At 55.5% G+C, this 19,846-nt stretch overlaps 2 protein-coding genes across 2 annotated transcripts; both read left to right on the top strand.

Annotated features, from left to right (window-relative positions):
- Window positions 1-390: 390 nt before the first annotated feature.
- PXMP4 (peroxisomal membrane protein 4) lies at window positions 391-1,927 on the top strand. Its single transcript, XM_017837137.1, has 3 exons — window positions 391-407; window positions 494-692; window positions 1,664-1,927. Exons 1-3 carry the CDS (start codon window positions 391-393, stop codon window positions 1,925-1,927), a joined length of 480 nt encoding a protein of 159 aa, XP_017692626.1.
- A 9,297-nt stretch (window positions 1,928-11,224) lies between these two features.
- E2F1 (E2F transcription factor 1) lies at window positions 11,225-15,441 on the top strand. Its single transcript, XM_017837139.1, has 7 exons — window positions 11,225-11,428; window positions 12,034-12,124; window positions 12,670-12,889; window positions 13,314-13,466; window positions 13,591-13,705; window positions 13,796-14,000; window positions 14,215-15,441. The coding sequence occupies exons 1-7, from the start codon at window positions 11,225-11,227 to the stop codon at window positions 14,457-14,459; spliced, it is 1,233 nt and encodes a 410-aa protein (XP_017692628.1). The 3' UTR covers window positions 14,460-15,441.
- Window positions 15,442-19,846: the final 4,405 nt, after the last annotated feature.

Genomic DNA, 19,846 nt, shown 5'->3' on the forward strand with positions numbered 1-19,846 from the left:
CTCTTTTTCATGTTTCCAGGGGTTTTAAAAAGAAGAAAGGTACGTGAGCCGTGGTTGAGCCTGCTCTGTTAGTGGAGCACACACAAATATACATAGTTGGGGGGAGTTAACTACTCATAGGGTGGTTTGTGAGAACTAGTGGATAGGGGAGGAATTAGAAGATGCCAACAGCAGTGCTCTGCTCCCCATGGAAATATGGGAACCTAGAGTAGAGCAGAGCACGTTGTGGCTTTCTCTGCTCATGCCAGAGGTTTGCATTTAGGCAAAAATTTTAAAAAAAGGACTGTTTGACTGTTCAGAGAATGAGGCAGAGGTACAGTCTGCAGTCTGTGCTCTGATGGGGGGATCAGAGGTGAGGGATTTCTCCTCCCTCACAAGATATTCCGCGGGATGCCCAAGCTGTCAGTGTAGGTGAGGGGTGTAGTGACCAGGCTGAGTTGAGTGCAGGGGCCGTGCCTTTTCCCTCTCCTAATTGCCTGTTCCTTTTCTTCAGTTTGAGGGAGAAGCTGAAGGCGATTGCTCAGGCCACCTACGCCCACTCCCGGAACTTGGCCTACTTCGTGTTCACCTACAAGGGGCTCATGGCAGCGCAGTCCCGGCTGCAGGGGAAGAAAATCCCATTCCATGCTTTCCTTGCAGCCTGCATTGGGGGCTGGCTGGTGTTTGGTGAGAACAATCCCATCAACAGCCAGGTAAATGCACTCGCTGGAAGTTTCTTTGACCGGGAAAAACAGCGGGTGTGCAGGGAAGTGGTTGGTGGCTTGTTCCAGGTGGTTCTGACCGTGCAGCAATTACTCTTTTATCATGTTCTTTGCAGATTCTTGTTTTGCCTGCTCTGCACTCCAGTCCCAGAGGTGGTTGTGTCCCTCCATGAGTAGTTGGAGTGCTAAAAGCTCAGGTTTACCTTCAGAGCTGCACTGAATTCCTAGGGAGGCAGGCAGGTGATCCAAAGCTTTTGGGTTATCCCAGCTGTTGCCTGAGCTGTGGTCACTGACTCTGCTCCTGGTCTGCCCGTTGCAGGGTTAAACCCTTGAATGTGAGTGTTGTGAGTGTGGAACATGATCAGTTACTGAGCTGCACTGAACTAAACTGGTTAACTGACAAGGAGTTGGACTTTGATGATCCCTGTGGGTCCCTTCCAACTCAGAATATTCTGGGACAACTAAACAGGTTACACTGACAAAAGCTGCTCAGGGGATATTGGAGTTAAAGCTGGTTCTTAACACACAGTCACAGATTAATGAGTAAAACACAGAGATGCAGATTAGTCCAGAGTGTTCTTGAGCCTGGTTTTAGGCTGTGTCCAGGCTCCTGAGTTCAGATCTGCTTGGCAGGTGAACAGAGCTGCTCTGGGTCTATTCTGAGGTGGCATTAACTGAGCAAAGAAAAATTTGTGCAACTGCAAAGATGTGTTGCGTTAAGTTTAACTTGTCAATTGCTAAATTAGAGCATCAGCAGAGAAGCAGGACTTTGAGGATGCAGAGAAGACAACAAACACTTGTGGTTTTACAGACTGTTGGTGTGTGAACCACAGCCTGTTTGCTTTTAAGTCGGGTGAATCGTTCCCACCCCTCTCGGGTGGATTATGGCTTCTGAATCTCAGCCTGGCTGCTGTGTGAGCTCAGGTTGCTCACCCAAAGCTCTCTGGGTTTCTCCCCTGCAGATCATCATGTACCTGCTGTCCCGGATCCTGTTCGGCCTGTCCCGGCTGGCTGTGGAGAAGGGCTACATCCCACAGCCCAAGCAGGATCCCTTCCCCCTCGTGGCTGCCCTGGTGTGGGGGACAGTGCTGTGGCTCTTTGAGTACCACAGAGAGACTCTGCAGCCCTCCCTGCAGTCCTCCATGACCTACCTGTATGAGGACAGTGAGGTGTGGCACGACCTGTCTGACTTCCTCCTTTACAACAAAAGGACAGACAGCAAGTAGGTGCTTCCCTGCAAAGCACCTTTGGATGGGATGGGACCTCTGGGCAGCTGAGGGGAAAAGGTTATTCTGTTGCTCTTGACCTGGGATTTTTTTAAATTAACATCTATCAAGCAGAGTTGCCTCTTGTATCCCGGCCAAAATGTTCTGACTAGTCTTTTGGCTCTGTTTAGAGCAAGTAAACACCCCACAGAAACTGTCTGCAGAAACGCACACCCCACAGAAACCTGCTGCAGTCTTTTTTAAGAGGCCTTTTTTTCCCCTCTGTGTTTGGGTTTGAGGTTTTCTGGGTATTGTTTTTTAAGAAACTAAATGTAACTTATAAAGAGACAGCCTGACAGTAAGTGCAGAGTATGAAAACATGTTTTAGGGCTCACCTGAATGCTCACAAGTGTTTTTTCTCTGTGCTGCTGTGCTCACCGTGGTGTGGTGGGAGTGGGGGACATCATGAAAGCAGGGATGTTATTTTTTCATTGCTGTGGATGGCTGGAAATCCTGCTTAAACTGTTACAAGGACACATTACAAGTTGTGTGCTCCTTGAGAGAGTTTATCTGGATCTTTCCCTCTGGGAGACAATAAAATATTTGAGAATAAAACTGTTAAGATTGTCTTGTACAAGCCTGGTAAATCATGCTTGGCAGGACTATTTTTGCTCAGTTTCTCCCATGCACTTGGGCTGAATCTGTGCCTCTGCAAAGTGCACTAATTAATACCCTGTAATTATTTTAAACTTACTTGTAAAGTTTTTAAAAGCTGCTTGAACTAAATACCAAAATCAGTTATGCAACTTGGGCTCCTCTGCAAACAGGCCGGGGCGTGTTCCCGCCCTCAGATCTCACACTGAGCTTTGAACAGGCACTTTTATTTTGGGGGAAGGCACACATGGGTTTCTCTCAGGGCCAGGATCTGCCCTCCACAGGAGTGGCAGGGGTTGGCTGTAATCAAATTGGAATGTACCTGTAGTTTGTGCAGGTTTGCTGCTGGGCCAGGTTGAGGCCATGGATGAATATATGAGTGACTCTTAAAACTGCTGAGCCCCAGGATGGTGCAGCACACCCTGGGCTGTAGCAGAAGATTGACTAAACAACTGAGAAAGCACAAAAACTGCTTTAAAATTAATAAATTCAAGCTGTTAATACACTGCCATGTGACACTACACGGTTCAGTCGATGATGTGCATTCAGATAATTCCTGACGCTCTGGTTTGATGTGGTGAAGTTTCCAAGAGAGTCATTAAGTTCCCTGTTCCCTTTTGGCTTGGCTGGGACTGTTTTGTTTGCTCTCCCTGTGTCCATTTGCTTGTTCCTGAGCTGCTCATGTCGTTGCATAATCGTGCTGGTGCTGTTTTCATCATGTTTTGAACTCTCTTTACCTTCCAGGCTCTGGCAGTTTGTCCTATGCAAAGGTACAAATGAAACAGTACATTTAACTCCAGGTGGCTTCTGAGTAGAAAAAAATTCCCAATTCCTTCTTAAGTGATTTTTCCTTGTCCTCCTAAACTCTTTTGTTACTCTTATGCATATTCAGAGTGCTGCTTTATTCTTTGTCTTCCCACTTTTCTTTGAGCTCGTACCATGCAAACCCCTGATTGTACAAGGTGTCCAAAAAACAAGATACTTCTTTGCCATAATAACTGTCTGAGGTACCTTTAACTCCTAGTTTCACCTGCTATTACAGTCTGGACTAAATACTTCAATTGGAACATTAATCAGCATTTAATCAGACCCCAGGAGAGTTATAAAAGTCAGGAATTGGGTTTGTTTCTTTGTGGTTAAATATTTTTCTTGGCATAGATAAGCTTAAAGATTCAGATACAGAAAAACTACTGAAGCTACAGATCAGGTCTGATTCCTTTATAAACATCTTTATTTGCTGGGTAGCTGAAGCATCACGATTTTCCTGTCAGAAGCCTCAATGTTTTTCCAAATGAGAACATTTGTATTCTGCTAATATTGCTGAATTCCTCCAAGCTTTGATGGGATTTCAGAAAACCCTTCCACAACCTGACAGCTGTGGCTTGGGAATTTCTCCCTAAAACTATTAGACTCACAAATCCTTGACCGTGTGTAATTGTTGCAGCCAAGGATGGCACGGGGCTGGTTCTGTGAGAAGTTTTTAATCTTGTTTCATTTGTAGCTGGTGTTTTCTTCCTCTGAGAAAGGCTTGTGATTCCCTTAGAGGCGAAGTAATTTCCTTTTGCTGGTAGTGGTACCACTGCTGCTGGAGTTCTGAAGGACAAGTGGCCTGTCCTTCGTACCCAGACGTAGAGTCTGCGCTCTCTGGAAGATGAATCCAAGCCAATACCCAGTTTATAGGATCAACCTGGCAGCAGCGACTGTGTCACTGGTTCAAAGAAACGCCCTTTTTCTCCTGGGAATGTCCCCCCGGCCTCACTTTGCAAGCACACTGTGCCCGAGCCTCCAGCCATCTGCCCTGGAGCCCCAGGAAGCAGCTGCCATCCCTGGAAGCCGCGGCTGGTCCCTGCCTGCCCAGCCGGGCGTTGGGACCGTTGGTGTTCCCGCTGGGCCGGGGGCAGGACGTAAAGCTGCAAGTCACTGCTTTCCCCAGGGAAGTAATTGGAACAGCTCCTTAATGACACCAGCCCCCAGTGCTGTCCCTGGGACCAGATAGCTGGGGATGAGCCCCTTCTGCCGCCAAGGTGTCGGAACAATGCGGGCGTGTAGTGGGGAAGTGAACTAGAAGTAATTTGTCTGAGTCAGACTTTTGGGCTACGTAAGTTACACTCCCTGCCCTCCCCCAGGGCATTGTGTGGGGAGTTGAGCCCCCTGTTTGGGTTCCTTCTTTTATTAGCATTAAAACCAGAAGAAATAAAGAGACAGTTGGGAAGCCACCTGCGAATCAGCCAAGTGCTTAAGGATCACAAAGAAGTGCCATTTTCTCTCCCCCCCCAGCCCTGACTGGTTTTGAATTTTAAGATGAACATGGGTTTGTTTGTCTACACCAGTTTGTTTTCTCTTGTTATTTCTTCTTTGACACCTGGCTTACGCTGAGTGTCTCTAAAGAGGAGCAGAGTGTCTCAATCTTAGCTCAGTTCATAAAAAATTAGGATTACTGGATAAAAGTGATGTTTAAAATGATACTTCTTCAGATTTTAAGCCTCTTTTGGAGGCAGTTTTAAAGGTTAATGAATCAAACTGATCAAAAGTTTTCAGCAAGCCTGAGCTTCTCAAGCAGGCTGACTATCCTGAGCTATTAATCATTTATTTTATGGAGGAACAAAGCAGGCTCAGGGTTGTTTACTGATGCTGCCTGCTGCCCTGGCATACCCACTGTGCTTCCCTTCCCTTTGGAGGACACCTTGTGTAGTGCTGCTGGCTCTCAGGATGGCTGGAGAACCGTTTCCGGGACAATTACATTATTTAACAAAGGTGAAAATTAAATGGGTGCCTGACATTTGGGTTAGCTAAGGTTTTCTGTGCTGTGTTTGATCCTGTCAGCTAAGGAGAGCATATTTCTGATAGGAAAACCTGTGCTTGTCCAATAAGTGCCACAGAGAAGCTCCTGAAAAGGTGTGAGCCTGTGTTTGTAGCATGACAACAATAACCAGATAAATGTCCATGTTCAGGACAGGTATCATAGAATCATGGAATGGTTTGGGTTGGAAGGGACATTAAATATCTACTCCAACCCCCTGCCATGGGCAGGGACACCTTCCACCAGCCCAAGTTGCTCCAAGCCCTATCCAACCTGGCCTTGGACACTTCCAGGGATGGGGCAGCCACAGCTTCTCTGGGCAACCTGGTCAGGGTGGAGAGGCTGCAGAAGAGCTTTGATGTCAGTGCTGTGAGACTTCCTTGCCCTGGGAGAATAGATCAAAGCTCTGCTTTAGAACAGGTTGGGTGTGGGTGGAAATGCAGGGATGATCCCTGGCTGGTGAAAGAGATCCAAGCCAGGCCTCTGTGGGGACCCCCATGACCCCCTGTGCACACTGAGCTTGTGGAGTGACCAGAACCCTGTGGAGATACCCTCACACAGGAGAAACTCCTGGGATTCCAACTGATTTTCACTGCATCAGCACAAATGTGACCTTTGGATAATACCCCGAGCCGTGTGCTGCTTCCTATTGCTCAGGTTGTGTTTGTGTTCCTGGCTCGTGCCAACCTGAGCAGAATGTGTTTTCTGATGCTGCTTTTGAAATCCAGCAGATAAGGAGGGGGAGGGAAAATAAGGCATAATGTCTGTCTGCCACTGTTAATGTTTCAGGGGTGCTAATCTTGAATTGTCAACCTGTGTGTTCATACCAGATTGTTGGAGGAGGTAACTTCTTTCTTTACTTAGAAGAATTTTCATCTGTCCCTGGTGATGAGGAAAGGAGAAAAGCAAATTCAAAGCTCTCTAATACAAGTATTATTACCTCTCTTTTTGGCATATAATTTGTGCTCATAATTGCTGTGTAATCCAAGCCCTGATTTTCTGATGGTGTAGAATAAAGTTCTAAACTCAGGTAACTTGTATGACACTGATCAAAATGCTTGTAGGAATATCTCAGTTTTTGGTTTTAAAACATGCAAAAGAGGGGGCAGTGGGTTGTTGATGTAGCTCTGTCTATTCTGAATTGATTTCTTATGTGGATTTTATCTGTATAATCACTCTTTGAATATTACAATACCATGCTTTCTATAAGAATAAAAAACCCTAATTTTTTGTGGTTTTTTTTACTGTCATCATTATTAAGCTAAAATATATGAAGTGATGCTTGATTATTGCATGTCTCTGGTCGTGTATATAGAAGAGCAATGCATGAGGTGCATTTTTGGCATCACTTTTGCTCCTGTGTTACCAGCATTGACCACACATTCAGATTTACCTCCTGCAGCGCTGGCTGGGATAAGGATGCCAGCTGCAGGAACAAATTGGGGTGGCTGTCATCCCTTACCAAACACTCCTCTTTGGGGCAGGAGCCTGTGGCAGGACCCTCTGCCAGAGCAGGGCACAGGGCACAAGGTTGTACCTGGTCTGCCCCTCAGATAAAATAGGGACATACACAAATATGGAAAATAAGGATGTGTGTGGGTGATCTCACTGCTTCTTCCAAGCTGTAAAGGGAACTGCTATGGGAGTGGGGATGAAGCAATCCCTGTGTGAGGAGCTCCCTATGGATGGTACAGGCAGGGGAAGGAGGTCCCCCTTGCCAGGGGAGCACTGAGTGTCTGTAAGACAAAAGCTCCTGCTTTGTAGCTGCTGGGATACTGGAGTGTCCAGCCTGTGCCTGTGAGAAGCCAAATTAACACCCTCAAATTGATGCCAGTCCTGCCTTGAAGTGATTTTTTACCTCCTCACAAAGCATCATACTCTCTGAGCCCTTCTTCTGCTCCAGGTGAAGCTCTGAGTCACCTACAGGTTTTGCTCTGACTCTTCACCTGCTTTTTGGGTTCCCAGTTCCAGTGACCATGCTCTGAGCCTTCTGGGAAGGGAACTTGGGCTGCTTTGTCACTAGAGCTGAGTAGAAGCTGAAGCACAGAAGGCAACATCAAGGGGTATATTCCCAAATTACTCCTTGATGACTCCCAAGAAGCACTTCAGCCTCTCCATTCCTCCACAAGGCTTGAGTGAAGGAAATGGAAGAGCCCTGTGGAATGGAGTGGCTTTTATCCATGGGGCTGGGAAGTGTGTGTTTGTACTGCTCTGCCTCACAGAGGCTGGGACAAAATTGTCCTGTTTGGGTGTGAAGAGCAGAGTGGGGGGTGAATGAGCTCTGTGCCCCTGTTGCTTCCACTGAAAGACTCCATGGATTGGTGTGAGCTCTGATAACAGATGCCATCCTATGAGAGGAGGAACTATCACTGCTGAGTCTGTTGTGCCCAGCATCCAAGAGAGTAGCTGGCGTAGTCATCTGTAAACAATGCAAGGGAATAGGCAGTTCCTGGCTCTTGGGACTGGGCTCTAGGAGGAGACACCTAAGCCAGGGATGCTGTCCTTCTGCCACAAGCAAGCTTAGATACTCTAGGTAATTTGTGCTACCAGAAAATCGCTTTGGTTCCTGTAGGACAAAGGCAGTGGCTCAGGTGGTGGAGAGTGGAGCAAGAACAGGTGAGGGGGTGAGGTCAGGACAGAACTGGGGGGCTCTGGGCTTTCCCAAGCTGTCTGTCCCCTCTGCAGTGAGGTCTCCAGGGCCTCTTGCGCTGAGAGCTGCACCCTCATGGGAACAAATCAAAGCACTGGGAACAGGAGCTATGGCAGGAGACGCTGGGAGAAGCCCTGCTGCAATCATTCCATGTGACAGCTCAGCACACTCCATGTGGGAACTGATGAAAACTGGACCAACTGCGATGACAAGGACAGTAAATGTGTTCCTGGGACACCCACATGCTACACTTAACTGAGCACAGGGATGTAGGTTTGTATCCTGCCTGCTCCTGCTGCCAGGAGATGATTTTCCATGGCACCAGCTCTGGCTCCACCTGCAGCCCTGCTCCACATTTTTCTATCCATGCAGAGACCAGCAGACACCCCTTGACCTGCGTCCACCCCATTGTGCAGGGCAGCCAAACCCACCCAAACTCAGGGACTGTGGTGGGGTAAATCCTGTTGTGGTACAAACTGTCCAAACATCCTTCCTGATCCTCTCCAGGACCAAGTGTGACCGTGGAGACAGGGCTTTATCTGCGTGCAGCACCCGCCAGACAGCTAATCTAGGGAGCACGTCTGCACTCCTTTGCAGGGCTGGCGAGGCCGGGGGGAGGCTGCAGCTGTGCAGGAGACGGGATTCATCTGCTTCCCCTCATATACATGCAAGGAAAGCCCCTGCCCGCCCCTCTCCCGCCAGCGTTCGCCTTTCATTTGTCTCCACAGCCGCCCTTTTTCGCGCCACTGAAAGCCCTGGAGAAGTTGCAGCGCAGCCAAGCAGCTCCGGGGAGAGGGGGCAGAGCTGCTGCCCCCCCGGATAAGCTCCCGCATGAATTAGGGGAGGACCCAGCCTTTGTGAGCAGAGCGGGAGCAGCTGGTGCAGCAGCTGTGTCCCAAACCCCGCTGCAGCCCAGGAAGCGCCTGGCTGGGGCTCCCCAGGGATGGGGAAAGCACTGCCAGCCATGGGCTCCCGCCAGGCTGGTGGGGCTGCCTTTTCTCCCCCTCCCCAGATGGAAGAAGCATTAACTGTGTGCAAACATCTGGTCTAACTGTTGCTTGTGCATCACGGTAATGATGATACTGCAGTGGAAGGGCTCTGGAGAGCGGGCCCTGGAATATTAGAGGGGCCAAGTGTTAATTAACTGTATTAATTTCCTGTAAGCAAGGCAGCGTTTCCATTTGCTCTCTGCTGATGAAGAAATGAGGCACAGCGAGCTGATGTGATTGGTCACGGACATGCAATATGTTCCTGGTGTATTTAAGGATGTGGGGATCCGGGGAAATCACGGCACTGACAGTCCTCGGGGGAATTACAGCCACTGCCAAAGTATCCAGCAGAAAATCCTTTGAAGCCAGAAACCTGTTAGGCCAGAGCAGGGGCACTGCATGTCAGGATTTGCTCTGCAGCACAGGAGTTAATTCAGCCCTGGGAATGCCTCCTGCATCCCACGCACTGCTGGAAAAAACACCCCATCTCCTCATCCAGGGCAGGTCAGGGTCGGCAGCAGGGCCGGGGCGGGAGCCAGCACTGGCCCACAGCCCCGCCTGGCAGCACCAAGGGGTTGGGGGTCACTGTGCTCCACCAGGAGGCCCCCTGGGGACCTGTGGGGAAGCTTTTGGGGGGCACAGAGGGGTTAAACCCTGGGCTCGGCTCAGAGGGGCTTTGGGTGCCTGGCTGAGACCCCCTCACTCCACACTTCCCTCACGAGCTTCAACATCTCTGGGCCCTGCAAAAGGTCTAATCTTTAAGTGCTTTTTAGGTTATTTTAATAGCAGGATGTTTTTTTTTTTTTTCATTTTTAATTCTGCCTTCTCATGCAGTGGGGGGTTATCGGTGTCCTGCAGGCAGCAGATACGGGTGGTGGGAGCCGCCTGTGCCTGTCTGGGGGTGTACTATCATCCCTCCCAGCATATGGGGCCACTCCCGGCCCCGTCTGCCACCCCTCTGTCCCTGCCCCTCCCCGATCGCGCGGTCCCACGGCCAGGGATCGCTCCCGGCACGGCCAAGTGCGGGCTGTGCTCCCAGCAGAGCTTTCCCTCCGTGCTGCCCTGCAAGGGGTTATCAAGGAGTGCTGCAGGAGCCGCCGAGATCCACAGCTGGTGGGTGTTTGGAAACACAGAATGCCGTGAATCACCCGGCAAACGGACAGAGCAGATTGCGGCATCCCAGGCTTTCCATGCGAGCCGGACCCCTGGAACAGTGCAGAGCCTCCAGGCTTCCCGATAGCCCCGTCTGGGGTCTCGGGGTTGTGCTTTTAACGAGGGAGAGGAACAACACTGAGCTCATCTCTGCACGGGCTGGGGTCACCCCTGGGGAAAGGGGACACAAAGGGATAGCCCGCAAAGCCCAAACCCACCCTGTGTGCCACCAGTGCCACCCGAGGGTGGGGCAAGCGGTACGAACTTCGCTGTGGGTGTGTGCCGGTGCCCTCCCGGGCCATCCGGAGCGGGGAACGGCCGTGCCCGCAGCCGGAAGCCCGTCAGCCCGGGAGGGACCGGCTCTGCCCGAGGCTTTCCCATGGCTGGGAAAAGCAGGAGCGGCCAGGGCCGGTTGGGAGCGGGGAATCCGCGGGGGGACACAGGGTGGGCACATGGCAGGAACACATGGGGGGACAAAAGGGGGGGACACACGAGGGGCACAGGGTGGGCGTATGAGAGACACACAAGAGGGGACGCAAGAGGAGACACGGGGAGCACAAGGATGGGACACAAGAAGGGGACACAAGGGAGGGGACACAAGAGAGGGGACCCCCACCCCATCCCGCCCCGCCCGCTCCGCACCCACGCGGCGCCCCCGCCGCGTCCCCGGGCCGCGCTCCCATTGGCCGCCGCCCCCGGCGCGACGTCGCCGATTGGCCGCCTGTCAGCGCGGCCCCCCGCCCGCCAATGGGCGCGCGGCACCGCCCGCCGCCCCGCCGGGCGCAGCCAATGGGAGCGCGCCTCTCCGCCCCCGCCACGCCGGGCGCAGCCAATGGGCGGGCGGCGGGGCGGCTCGCGCCGCTTTTCGCGGCAAAAAGGATTTGGCGCGCAAAGGCGCGCGGGGCCGGCGCGCCGAGACAGCCGGCGGGCACCGAGCGGAGCCGCGGCTGGGATTGCAGCCGGGGCTGGAGCCGGAGCGGAGCGGCCCCGCGCCCGCCATGGGCCGCGCCTCAGCCCGCGCCCTGCCCGCCGCGCCGCCCGCCGCCCCGGCGGCACCGGCTGCCATGTGAGCCATGGCGGCGGCGGGCGGCGCGGCGGGGCTGGCGGCGCTGCTGGGCAGCGCCTCCCCGCACCTCCTCATCGTCTCCGCCGCTGCCGCCGCCGAGGAGCCCGCGGGCGGCGGCGGCCACTCCGAGACCGACCTCCTGCTCTTCGCCACGCCGCAGCCCGCCCGCCCCGGCGCCGCGCCCAGACGGCCCCCGCTGGGCCGCCCGCCGGTAACCCCCGCGAGTGGGACGGGGGGGGACGGTGGGCGGGCGGGGGCTGCGGGGACCGGGCTGTGTGCTGGTCCGTGCAGTATTGGGCCGCTTCGAGCCGGCTGGGTACCGACCGTGCCGTGTAGCCGGGCTGTACACCGAGCTGGGCTATTTACCAGGCCGAGCTGTATAGCGAGCCGTGCTGTACACCGAACCGGGCCGGGCCGTGCTGCTCCCTGCTCTGCCCCGTGCTGTGCCATATGTCATGCCCTGCTCCGTGCCAGGCCGTTCTCGGCCGTGCCCTGCCGTACAGCCGGGCCGTGCCACGCAGCACCTGCCGGGCCGGCCCTGCCCCGCTGCCGCTCCGGAAGCCGCAGGCCCGGGCGCTGGGCCGTGCTTTGCCTCCCCTGCCGCGGCCTGCGCCGGCCTTGGGGCGCTCCCCGCAGCCTGGCGGGGCCCCCGCGACGGGGACAGCCCCCCATCCCCGCTGGCGTGCGTGGCAGCCGCGGAGCTGCTCTTGTCAGTCCCTTCCTGCCGGGCCTCTGTGACCCTGGGGCGATCCCTCGGGTCACATTCCATGCCCAGTGGGATGGTCGCTGCCCCTCTGATGGCCCCATCCCTTGCAGGTGAAGAGGAAGCTGAACTTGGAGACAGATCACCAGTACATAGCAGAGAGCCTGCCGGTGGTCCGGGGCAAGGCCAGGAACCCGGCTAAAGGTACTGCTCCTCCTGACCCCCCCCTTGACAGCCCAGCCCAGGGCAGGGGTGCTGCAGCCCCACTCAGCTCCCACAGGCAGCTTCTTCCTTTTCCTTCATGTCAGTTTGTTCCTGGGGCTGACCTCTTTCTGTCCGCTGTCCACAGCTGCTGCTGTCCCCTGGGTTGGTGACATAGTTGTCCTGCCCAGCTGCTGGGCACCACACCTGCTCCATCCCTCCCTGTGGGGCGGAGCTGTAGCTGCCAACATGGGGTGGGTGCAGTGTCCTGGGGGGACCTTCTGTTATCTCCCCGCTGAGCCCTGCCTGGCACAGCTGAGGTTGTGGTCAGGATGGAGCACAGGTGTCAGAGCCTGTGCCAGGTCCTGCAGCATCCTTCCCGTGGAGGGTTTGGGGAGCTCACCCCATTGCCCTGAGAAAGCACATTGGTTTTGGGGTGCCAGTCCTGGTCCCTGGTGCACGAGCCACCTGCAAGCATGGGGGTAGTTTTGGGACCTCTCAGCTCCAGCCTTGTGGCTAAAATCACACTTGTCCTCGTTGGCTGAAAGGGGCAAAGTCTCCTGGAGAGAAGTCCCGCTATGAAACCTCCCTGAACCTCACCACCAAGCGCTTCCTGGAGCTCCTGAGCCAGTCACCTGATGGCGTGGTGGATCTCAACTGGGCGGCCGAGGTCCTGAAGGTGCAGAAGAGGCGCATCTATGACATCACCAATGTCCTGGAGGGCATTCAGCTCATCACCAAGAAATCCAAGAACCACATCCAGTGGCTGTATGTCCCTTGGCTGGGCTCATGGGGCTGTGTCTGGCTGTTCCCTGGGCTGGGAGGACCGTCTGGGCCAGGCTCAGGGTAGAGCAGGGTCTTAGCGGTGTGGAGAAGTTCAAAGCAGGGTCACCAGAGCATCTGCTCACGGGTCAAGTGGTGGCTCCCCGTGGAAGGGCTGTGCTCAGTGGCAGGTGGCTCCTGAGCAGGCAAAACAGGAATGCCAACACTGCGAGTCCCCCTCGGGCTCCCCAAGTCATCCCAGGGAGCGGGGGGGCTGCATCCAGGCTCGGGGAATGGACCCCAGGGCTGTGCCCTACTGGGAAATCCGGACAAGGCTGATTCCCTGGGTGTGGGGTGGGATGTAGCCTGGCCTGGGTGGGGACAGAGGGAGCTGTGGGGTCTGGCTCCTGACGGACATGGTGCTCCCCAGGGGCAGCCAGGCCACCGTGGGAGCGCCCGGCCGGCACCGGCTGCTGGAGAAGGAGCTGCGGGAGCTGCAGGCGGCCGAGAGGCAGCTGGATGAGCTCATCCAGATGTGCACGGTGCAGCTGCGCCTGCTCACCGAGGACCCCGCCAACCAGCAATATCCTTTGGTTATGGGATGGGACTGGCTGGGTGGGGGGATGTGGGTGAGCCCTGGGGTGAGCCTGGCCGGCTGCGGTCCCTGCAGGGAACGATCCCTGGGTTTGCTCCTTGACCCGCCCCACCGCAGCCTATGTGACCTGCCAGGATCTCCGCAGCATCGTGGACCCCTCGGAGCAGATGGTGATGGTTATCAAAGCACCCCCAGAGACCCAGCTGCAGGTCTCAGACCCGGCAGAGGTGAGTTGGGGTCACCCTCTGACCCCTCTGCACAGCCCAGTGCTCCCTAGGCATCCCTGCACCTCCTTGTCTCACTCCTCTCTCCCCCAGGCTTTCCAGGTCTCCATGCGAAGCACTCAGGGCCCCATCGACGTCTTCCTCTGCCCCGAGGACAGCTCAGGGGTCTGCAGCCCTGTCAAGAGCCCCTTCAAAGCCTCCACAGAGGACTCATCTCCCAGGTGTTCACAGTCCAGAGCCTCCCCACTCCTGCATCCCACCCAGGATATGAACATGCCACTGCTTCCCGGAGAGCAAGGTGGGGCTGGGGACAGGGATGTTGGTGTGATGTCACGGTTGCTCTGGCTGTGTTTGTAGCTGTCAGCACAAGCAAGGAGCTGGGATGGTGCTTGGGCACCCCAGCAAGGCAGGGAGGTGGGAACAGCTGGGTTCTCCATAGCCTAAAAAATGTCTTTTTGGGGGGTTTATTTGGCAACTTCTGTGGGATTTACAGCTGTTTCCCATCCCCACAGAAGCGCTGCTGCCAGGGACAAGCTCACTGCCCAGCAAGGTGGAGGAGGTGAGCCTGTCACCTCTGGCTTCCATGGACATTCTCCTGGAGCAGAGCAGGGAGGACTTGGCGGGTTTCTTGGCGGATGAGTTCATCAACCTGTCGCCGCCGCAGGCGCAGGACTATCACTTCGGGCTGGAGGAGGGCGAGGGCATCAGCGAGCTCTTTGACTGCAACTTTGGGGACTTCACCCCCTTGGACTTCTGAAGCTCTGCCCAGGTGCTCGGGGGAGCTGCCAGGCGAGGGGGGCAGCCCTGGCAGGGCGGGCAGGGCAGGCGGCCCCTCTGGCTGCAGCACCCGCTGCTCCTCTCCCATCCCCTTTTTGCAATATTTTCTTCTCCCTCCAGACCCCCCAGCCAGGCGGGGGGCCAGTGGCATCCCCAGCTCCAGCCCCACAAGGGGGATGCCAGGATGGGGTTCCCATCTCAGGGGACCCCTCCCACAGGGCCCTGGCCACAGGGGAACTGCCCAGGGCAGCCCCCCAGGAGCCCATTCCAGAGCTTTAAGCAGTCCTGTGTATAGATTTGATTAATTTATTATTGTCCCCTGGGGACAGCGTTTCATTTCCATGGGGGTTTGGGGGGGGCTGTACAGCAGAGTGAGGGTGCTGAGAGGGTTTGTTTTGCTGGAAGGGGGTGGTGGAGATGTGGGGGGTGCTGGGTCAGGGCTGTCCCCCCTGTGTGGGGAGCTGCCCATAGCCTGGCTGAGCATGGGGTATTTATTTATTATTTATGGCGTGTGGGAGCTCTCCCAGGACATGGAGGGGGCAGGAAGGAGCAGGAGGCCACCGGGGCCTTGCCAGCACATCCTGGCTTTTCTCATGTCCAAAATGAGACTGGCAAGGCCACGGCTGTGGCAGTGGCTGCAGGAGGGGGGACGGGGCTGGATGGGGCTGGTGGCCCTGGGACCATGGGCTTGTCCCCTTAGGGGACACAGAGGTGTCCCAGGGAGTGCATCTCTGCAGGTAAGGACCCAACGCTGTCTCCAGGCTTTTCTTCCTCTCCCTGTGCAGCCTTTCAGCCTTTCAGCTCTGTCTCCCCATCCCCAGGCCACTGGGAGGGGAGGGGAGGAGAGGGGGGTCCTGGGGTCCCCCCGGGCCAGGCTGGAGACGCACTTTCACTTTTACTGCCATTTAATAAGCTTGTGTTCCTCTGAGCTTCGTGTTTAATAAAGGTTTCTACTGACTCTGCTCTTTGGCTGTGCTGAGGTGCCTGGGGGTTTTAGGAGTGGTGGGGCCCCTAGTTGAGAAACAAAGTGGTTTGGCATGATTTTTTGGGGGTTTTTTGCCGTTTCAAACTTGAAATGCATGACCAGCTCTGACCATGCCTGGGGCTGCAGGAGGTGCTTTGGTCCTTGGTTTTTTTTTTTCCCCCATGCAACTCCACACACTCCCACGTGTGGGGTGGGAGCTGGGGCTGATCCTGCCCCCACTGCTTCTCCAAAGAGGTTGTGCTGCAGGGGGATGTGGTGATGGATCTGCATGAGGACTGCTTTTCTTTTTGGCAGCCCCTGTCCCCACTTGGCTGCTCTCCTGCCTGGCCCCCTCCCTGCCTTCCCCCTGGTTTTGGGGCAGCATTTGCATGGAGAGGGTCCCTGGCTGTAGCACCTGCACTGGGAAGAGTGTGGCCAGAGAATGGGGCCATTGTGAAACCAGTCCATGCATCCACCACACCAGCAGGCTCCCTGTGACTTCCCAGCTTCCCCTGTTTGCCCCAGCACCTCTTGGTGCTGCCTAAAGGCACGTGCTGGCACCAATTCCTGGCCCAAAGTTCAAGCTCCCTGTGTCCTTGCTCACTGGGGACACACTGACTGCCAGTGGCAGCCCTGACCCTGCGTGCCCCAATCCTCTCTGCACCACACTGGGATTGAGGGACACTGGGGGCCCTCAGGGAGGGATGTTTGGAGTTCCCAAGGACCCCCTGGCAGCCTGGAGCGGGCTCAGGGGGGCCATGGCCACCACCCCATGTTTGTGTGCTTGCTCCCCTCCTGCCCAGCCTCCTGCCTGGTTTGCCTTTAAACAGCCTGATAAATATTTCAGCCCGACCATGTTGTGTAAGCTCACCCTGCTCCTGTGCCAGCAGGTAACGGGAACACAGGCTCTGGCCAGGCTGCTGGTGGGTGCTGGGTGGCACAGCCTGGCCTCTTGTCTGCATCCTTGTGCCTCTGTTTCCACATCTGGGCACAGTCCCTGGCTCACTGTGCTGCCACTGGGTTGTTTTTACAGCTGGACACGTGTGGATCGTGGTGTGCAGGTGTGGATGCCAAACCCCATGGCTCAGCTCCCTGCACCCTCCCCTTTCCCAGCTCTCTAGAGCTGGGCAGCAGGGCCAGCCAGGCCCTGGCACCCCCAAACTAGTGCCCAGGAGGGCAGTGGCACACACAGCTTGTCTTGAGTGACCCCTCTGTCTGAGAGGGAGGGGCTTGTGTTTATTGTCACATTGTCACCACATCAAATGGGGCTTTTCCAGACAAACTGGAAGAACATTCCCATTGTTCTGATCCGTGGGGCTCCTGCCCCTCAGAGCCAGGGCAGGAGGATGGGGTGGCAGGTGGGTGGGCATGGGCTCTGGTCCCTGCCTGCTGTTTCCTTCACTACAGAGTCGATGTTTGTCCCCTTGGGGTGACAGGTGCTGCAGGGTTTCCTGCAGGGTGCCCAGCTCAGGCATATGCCAACTCCTCCTCATCCACCCCTCCTTCTCTTGTTTAGTTCCACTGTGGTGGAGGGTGATGGTGGTCTGAAATGCTGCCCAAAGAGGAGAGACCCTAGCACAGGGAGTGGCTTTCATGGGAGCCATCAGGCTCAGGGAGAGGAGAGAGGACTCACACCAACATCCTGAGCTCCACGGGGCTGTTCCTGTGCCCATCCAACCCCCCCACCAGCAGCACAGCTTTTCCCTTTTCCCCTGAGCAAAGGCAAACCTGTGATGACATTCACCATCACATTCCCTTCATAGTGAACCTCCTGGGATGCTGGGCCCTTGAGATTCCTGGTCCCCATGGAAGCAGCCCCCAGCAGGGCCAGGAGTGTGTCCCGCTGCCGCAGCCCATCTCTGAGGGATGCACTGGCAGCTCCACGTGAGCCACAGAACCATAAAAATAACCACTCTGCCTCCCAGGGATGATTCATGATGCAGCTGAAGGGCTTCCCTCCTGCTATTTCAGATCACTGGAGAAGGAGCTGATGATAGCTGGTTTGGAAGAGCACATGGCAGCTTTGGGAAGCGGCCCCAGGCACTGCCTGGTTTTATTTATCTGCTCCACAGATGCTTTTCTTTGTCAGGCGAAGCCAACACGGTCCAGGAGATGAGAATCCTGCACACATCCTGGTTGCTCCATGGGCTCTCAGCTCCTGTTTGCTCCTATCTCCCATTCCCAGGCAGTGTTACCCCACAGGGATCATGTCCATCCAGCCCTGGGCAGCTCCATTGGCACTGGCAAATGCTGTGCAGGATGTGGCCGTGGTGCTGATCCCAGGCAGCCATGGAGTCTCCTGCCCCTGTGCTGTGAGGTTTGGACTTGGGGGAGTCGGGAGAGCCCCTCAGTGGGATGAGCTCTGGGACAGTCTGGCAGTGGCTGGGGGGCAGAATTAGGTGCCCCCCACAAGGGCTTTGTACCTTTAACCTAATCCCCCCCAGAGGGTCCGGGCAGGTTTTGGGGTCTCTCTAGGCAGGGATGTCTTGCCCCTGCCAGTGCTGATGCTGCCTGCCCCACGTCTGCATCCTGCCCCAAACTTCCACATTTCCACTCTCAAACATCTCCCGTGTTTCTTCCGTGAGGAAGGAACCTGAGGAGGCCAAACACAGCATTGTTTATTTCTGGAATTCTGGTGAGTGGGTGCTTCCCTTAATTCCAGCCCATTGTGGTCCTGGAGAGAAGAGCAGAGCCCTGATGCCCCCCTCAGCTGGAGCCATGTCACCATTCCCAGCTGTGGCTTTCGGGGTGCTCTGGAAGCACCTGTGGAAGGAGCTGGGGGCATCAGCTCCCTCCTGCCACTGGTAATTTTGCCCTGGACTTTGCTTTCCCTCACTACCCAGCTGCTCCTTCCCACGCAGGAACTCATGCTGACCCTGAAGCATCCCAATGGGGACAGAGAACGGATTTTAGCAAACAGGAGTGTGGGAAGACCCTCCGTGACAGAGCCCCACCATCACACAAGCCTTCCCACACTCCCTGGTGAGGTGATCCCTGTTCCTGCTGTGTCCCCTGCCTGTGTTTTTTTTCCTTTTGCTTTTTTGGTTGGATTTGATGACCACACTCAAGAGCTCCAGTCCTTGGACCTCTTTCTGCCTCCCTGGGGTGGGGAGAGCCCTGTGCTGTGTGTGTGAGTGCACGTGCCCTCCAGAGCCCTTGGATACCCCCCCATCAGGACCCAGGTGTGCTTTTTCCACCTCTTTTCCCTTGCACACACCTGGAACAGCTGGGAGATGGTAAAAATAGCTGCGATGCATCCTGCAGCTGCTCCAGGCTCAGCTTGGAGCCTCTTATCCCTGAGGGAGGAGGAGATGAGCAAACTCCATGTGCCGCAGCTCAGTCCTGTTGGGATGGGGAAGCATCTTGGATTTGAGATCTGGGTTAAGCGGAGCTGAGCTCAGCAAACAGGATGTTGCTGAGAGCTCCATGTGGAAGCAGAGGTGGTGCTCATGGAGGCAAAGCTTGCCTGGGATTTTCCATCTGAACAAAACCGGTTCATGTCCCTCTCTCTGTAAGTAAAATCCTGGAATGCTCCAAGAGGGAGAGGGAGCAGCCCCAAGAAGTCCCTGCACCCCGGGAGCATGTGAAGCTCTGCCCAGCCATGGCTTTATCTGGTTTATTTATCTAATTATCTGTTTCTTATTTGGGAAAACCCCTGAGGACAGTCTGGGATATGGATATGGATCTTATTCCTCTCTGCATGCACAGGCCTCTGGGTGTCAGGCAGGGATGGAGGCAGCTCCTGCTTCCTCCTCCTCCTCCACAATCAGTATATGCCACACTGGAGGGAAGCAGCGGGGAGCAAAGGCTGCCTGGCACCGTGGGCATTGAAGAAAGGCATTTGGAGCCACCCCGCTTGTCAAGGGACCACCCCAGGGCCACTACAACCACAGTGGGACCACCCGTGGTCAAACTGAGGCCAAGTCAGGGCCAGCTGGAGAAACCAGGGCTTTCCCAGGACCAACAGTGTCCACACTGGGACCACCTGTGGCCAAACTGGGACCACCAGTGGCCAAACTGGGACAAACAGAGATATGCTAGGGCCAACCATGGCCACACTGTGACCACCCATGGTCAAACTGGGGCAACTCCAGGGCCAGCTGGGGCAACCAGGGCTACCCTGGGGTCAAAAGCAACCACACTGAGACCACTTTTGGCCAAACTAGGACCAATTGGAGCAACCATGGCTGCCCCAGGGCCAACAGTGACTACAATGAGACAACCCATACCAAACTGGGACCAACTGGGCAAGCCAGGACTGCCCTGAGGCCACTAGCAACCACACTGGGACCTCCCATGGCCAAAATGGGACCAACTGGGGCTATATTGGGGTGTCCATGGCTTAATCCTGGAGCCAACAGTGACCACACCAGGACCACTCATGGCCAAACTAGAATATCCCC

The sequence above is a fragment of the Lepidothrix coronata genome, unplaced genomic scaffold (assembly GCF_001604755.1).
Source record: "Lepidothrix coronata isolate B3197 unplaced genomic scaffold, Lepidothrix_coronata-1.0 Scaffold293, whole genome shotgun sequence".
Classification (NCBI taxonomy): domain Eukaryota; kingdom Metazoa; phylum Chordata; class Aves; order Passeriformes; family Pipridae; genus Lepidothrix; species Lepidothrix coronata.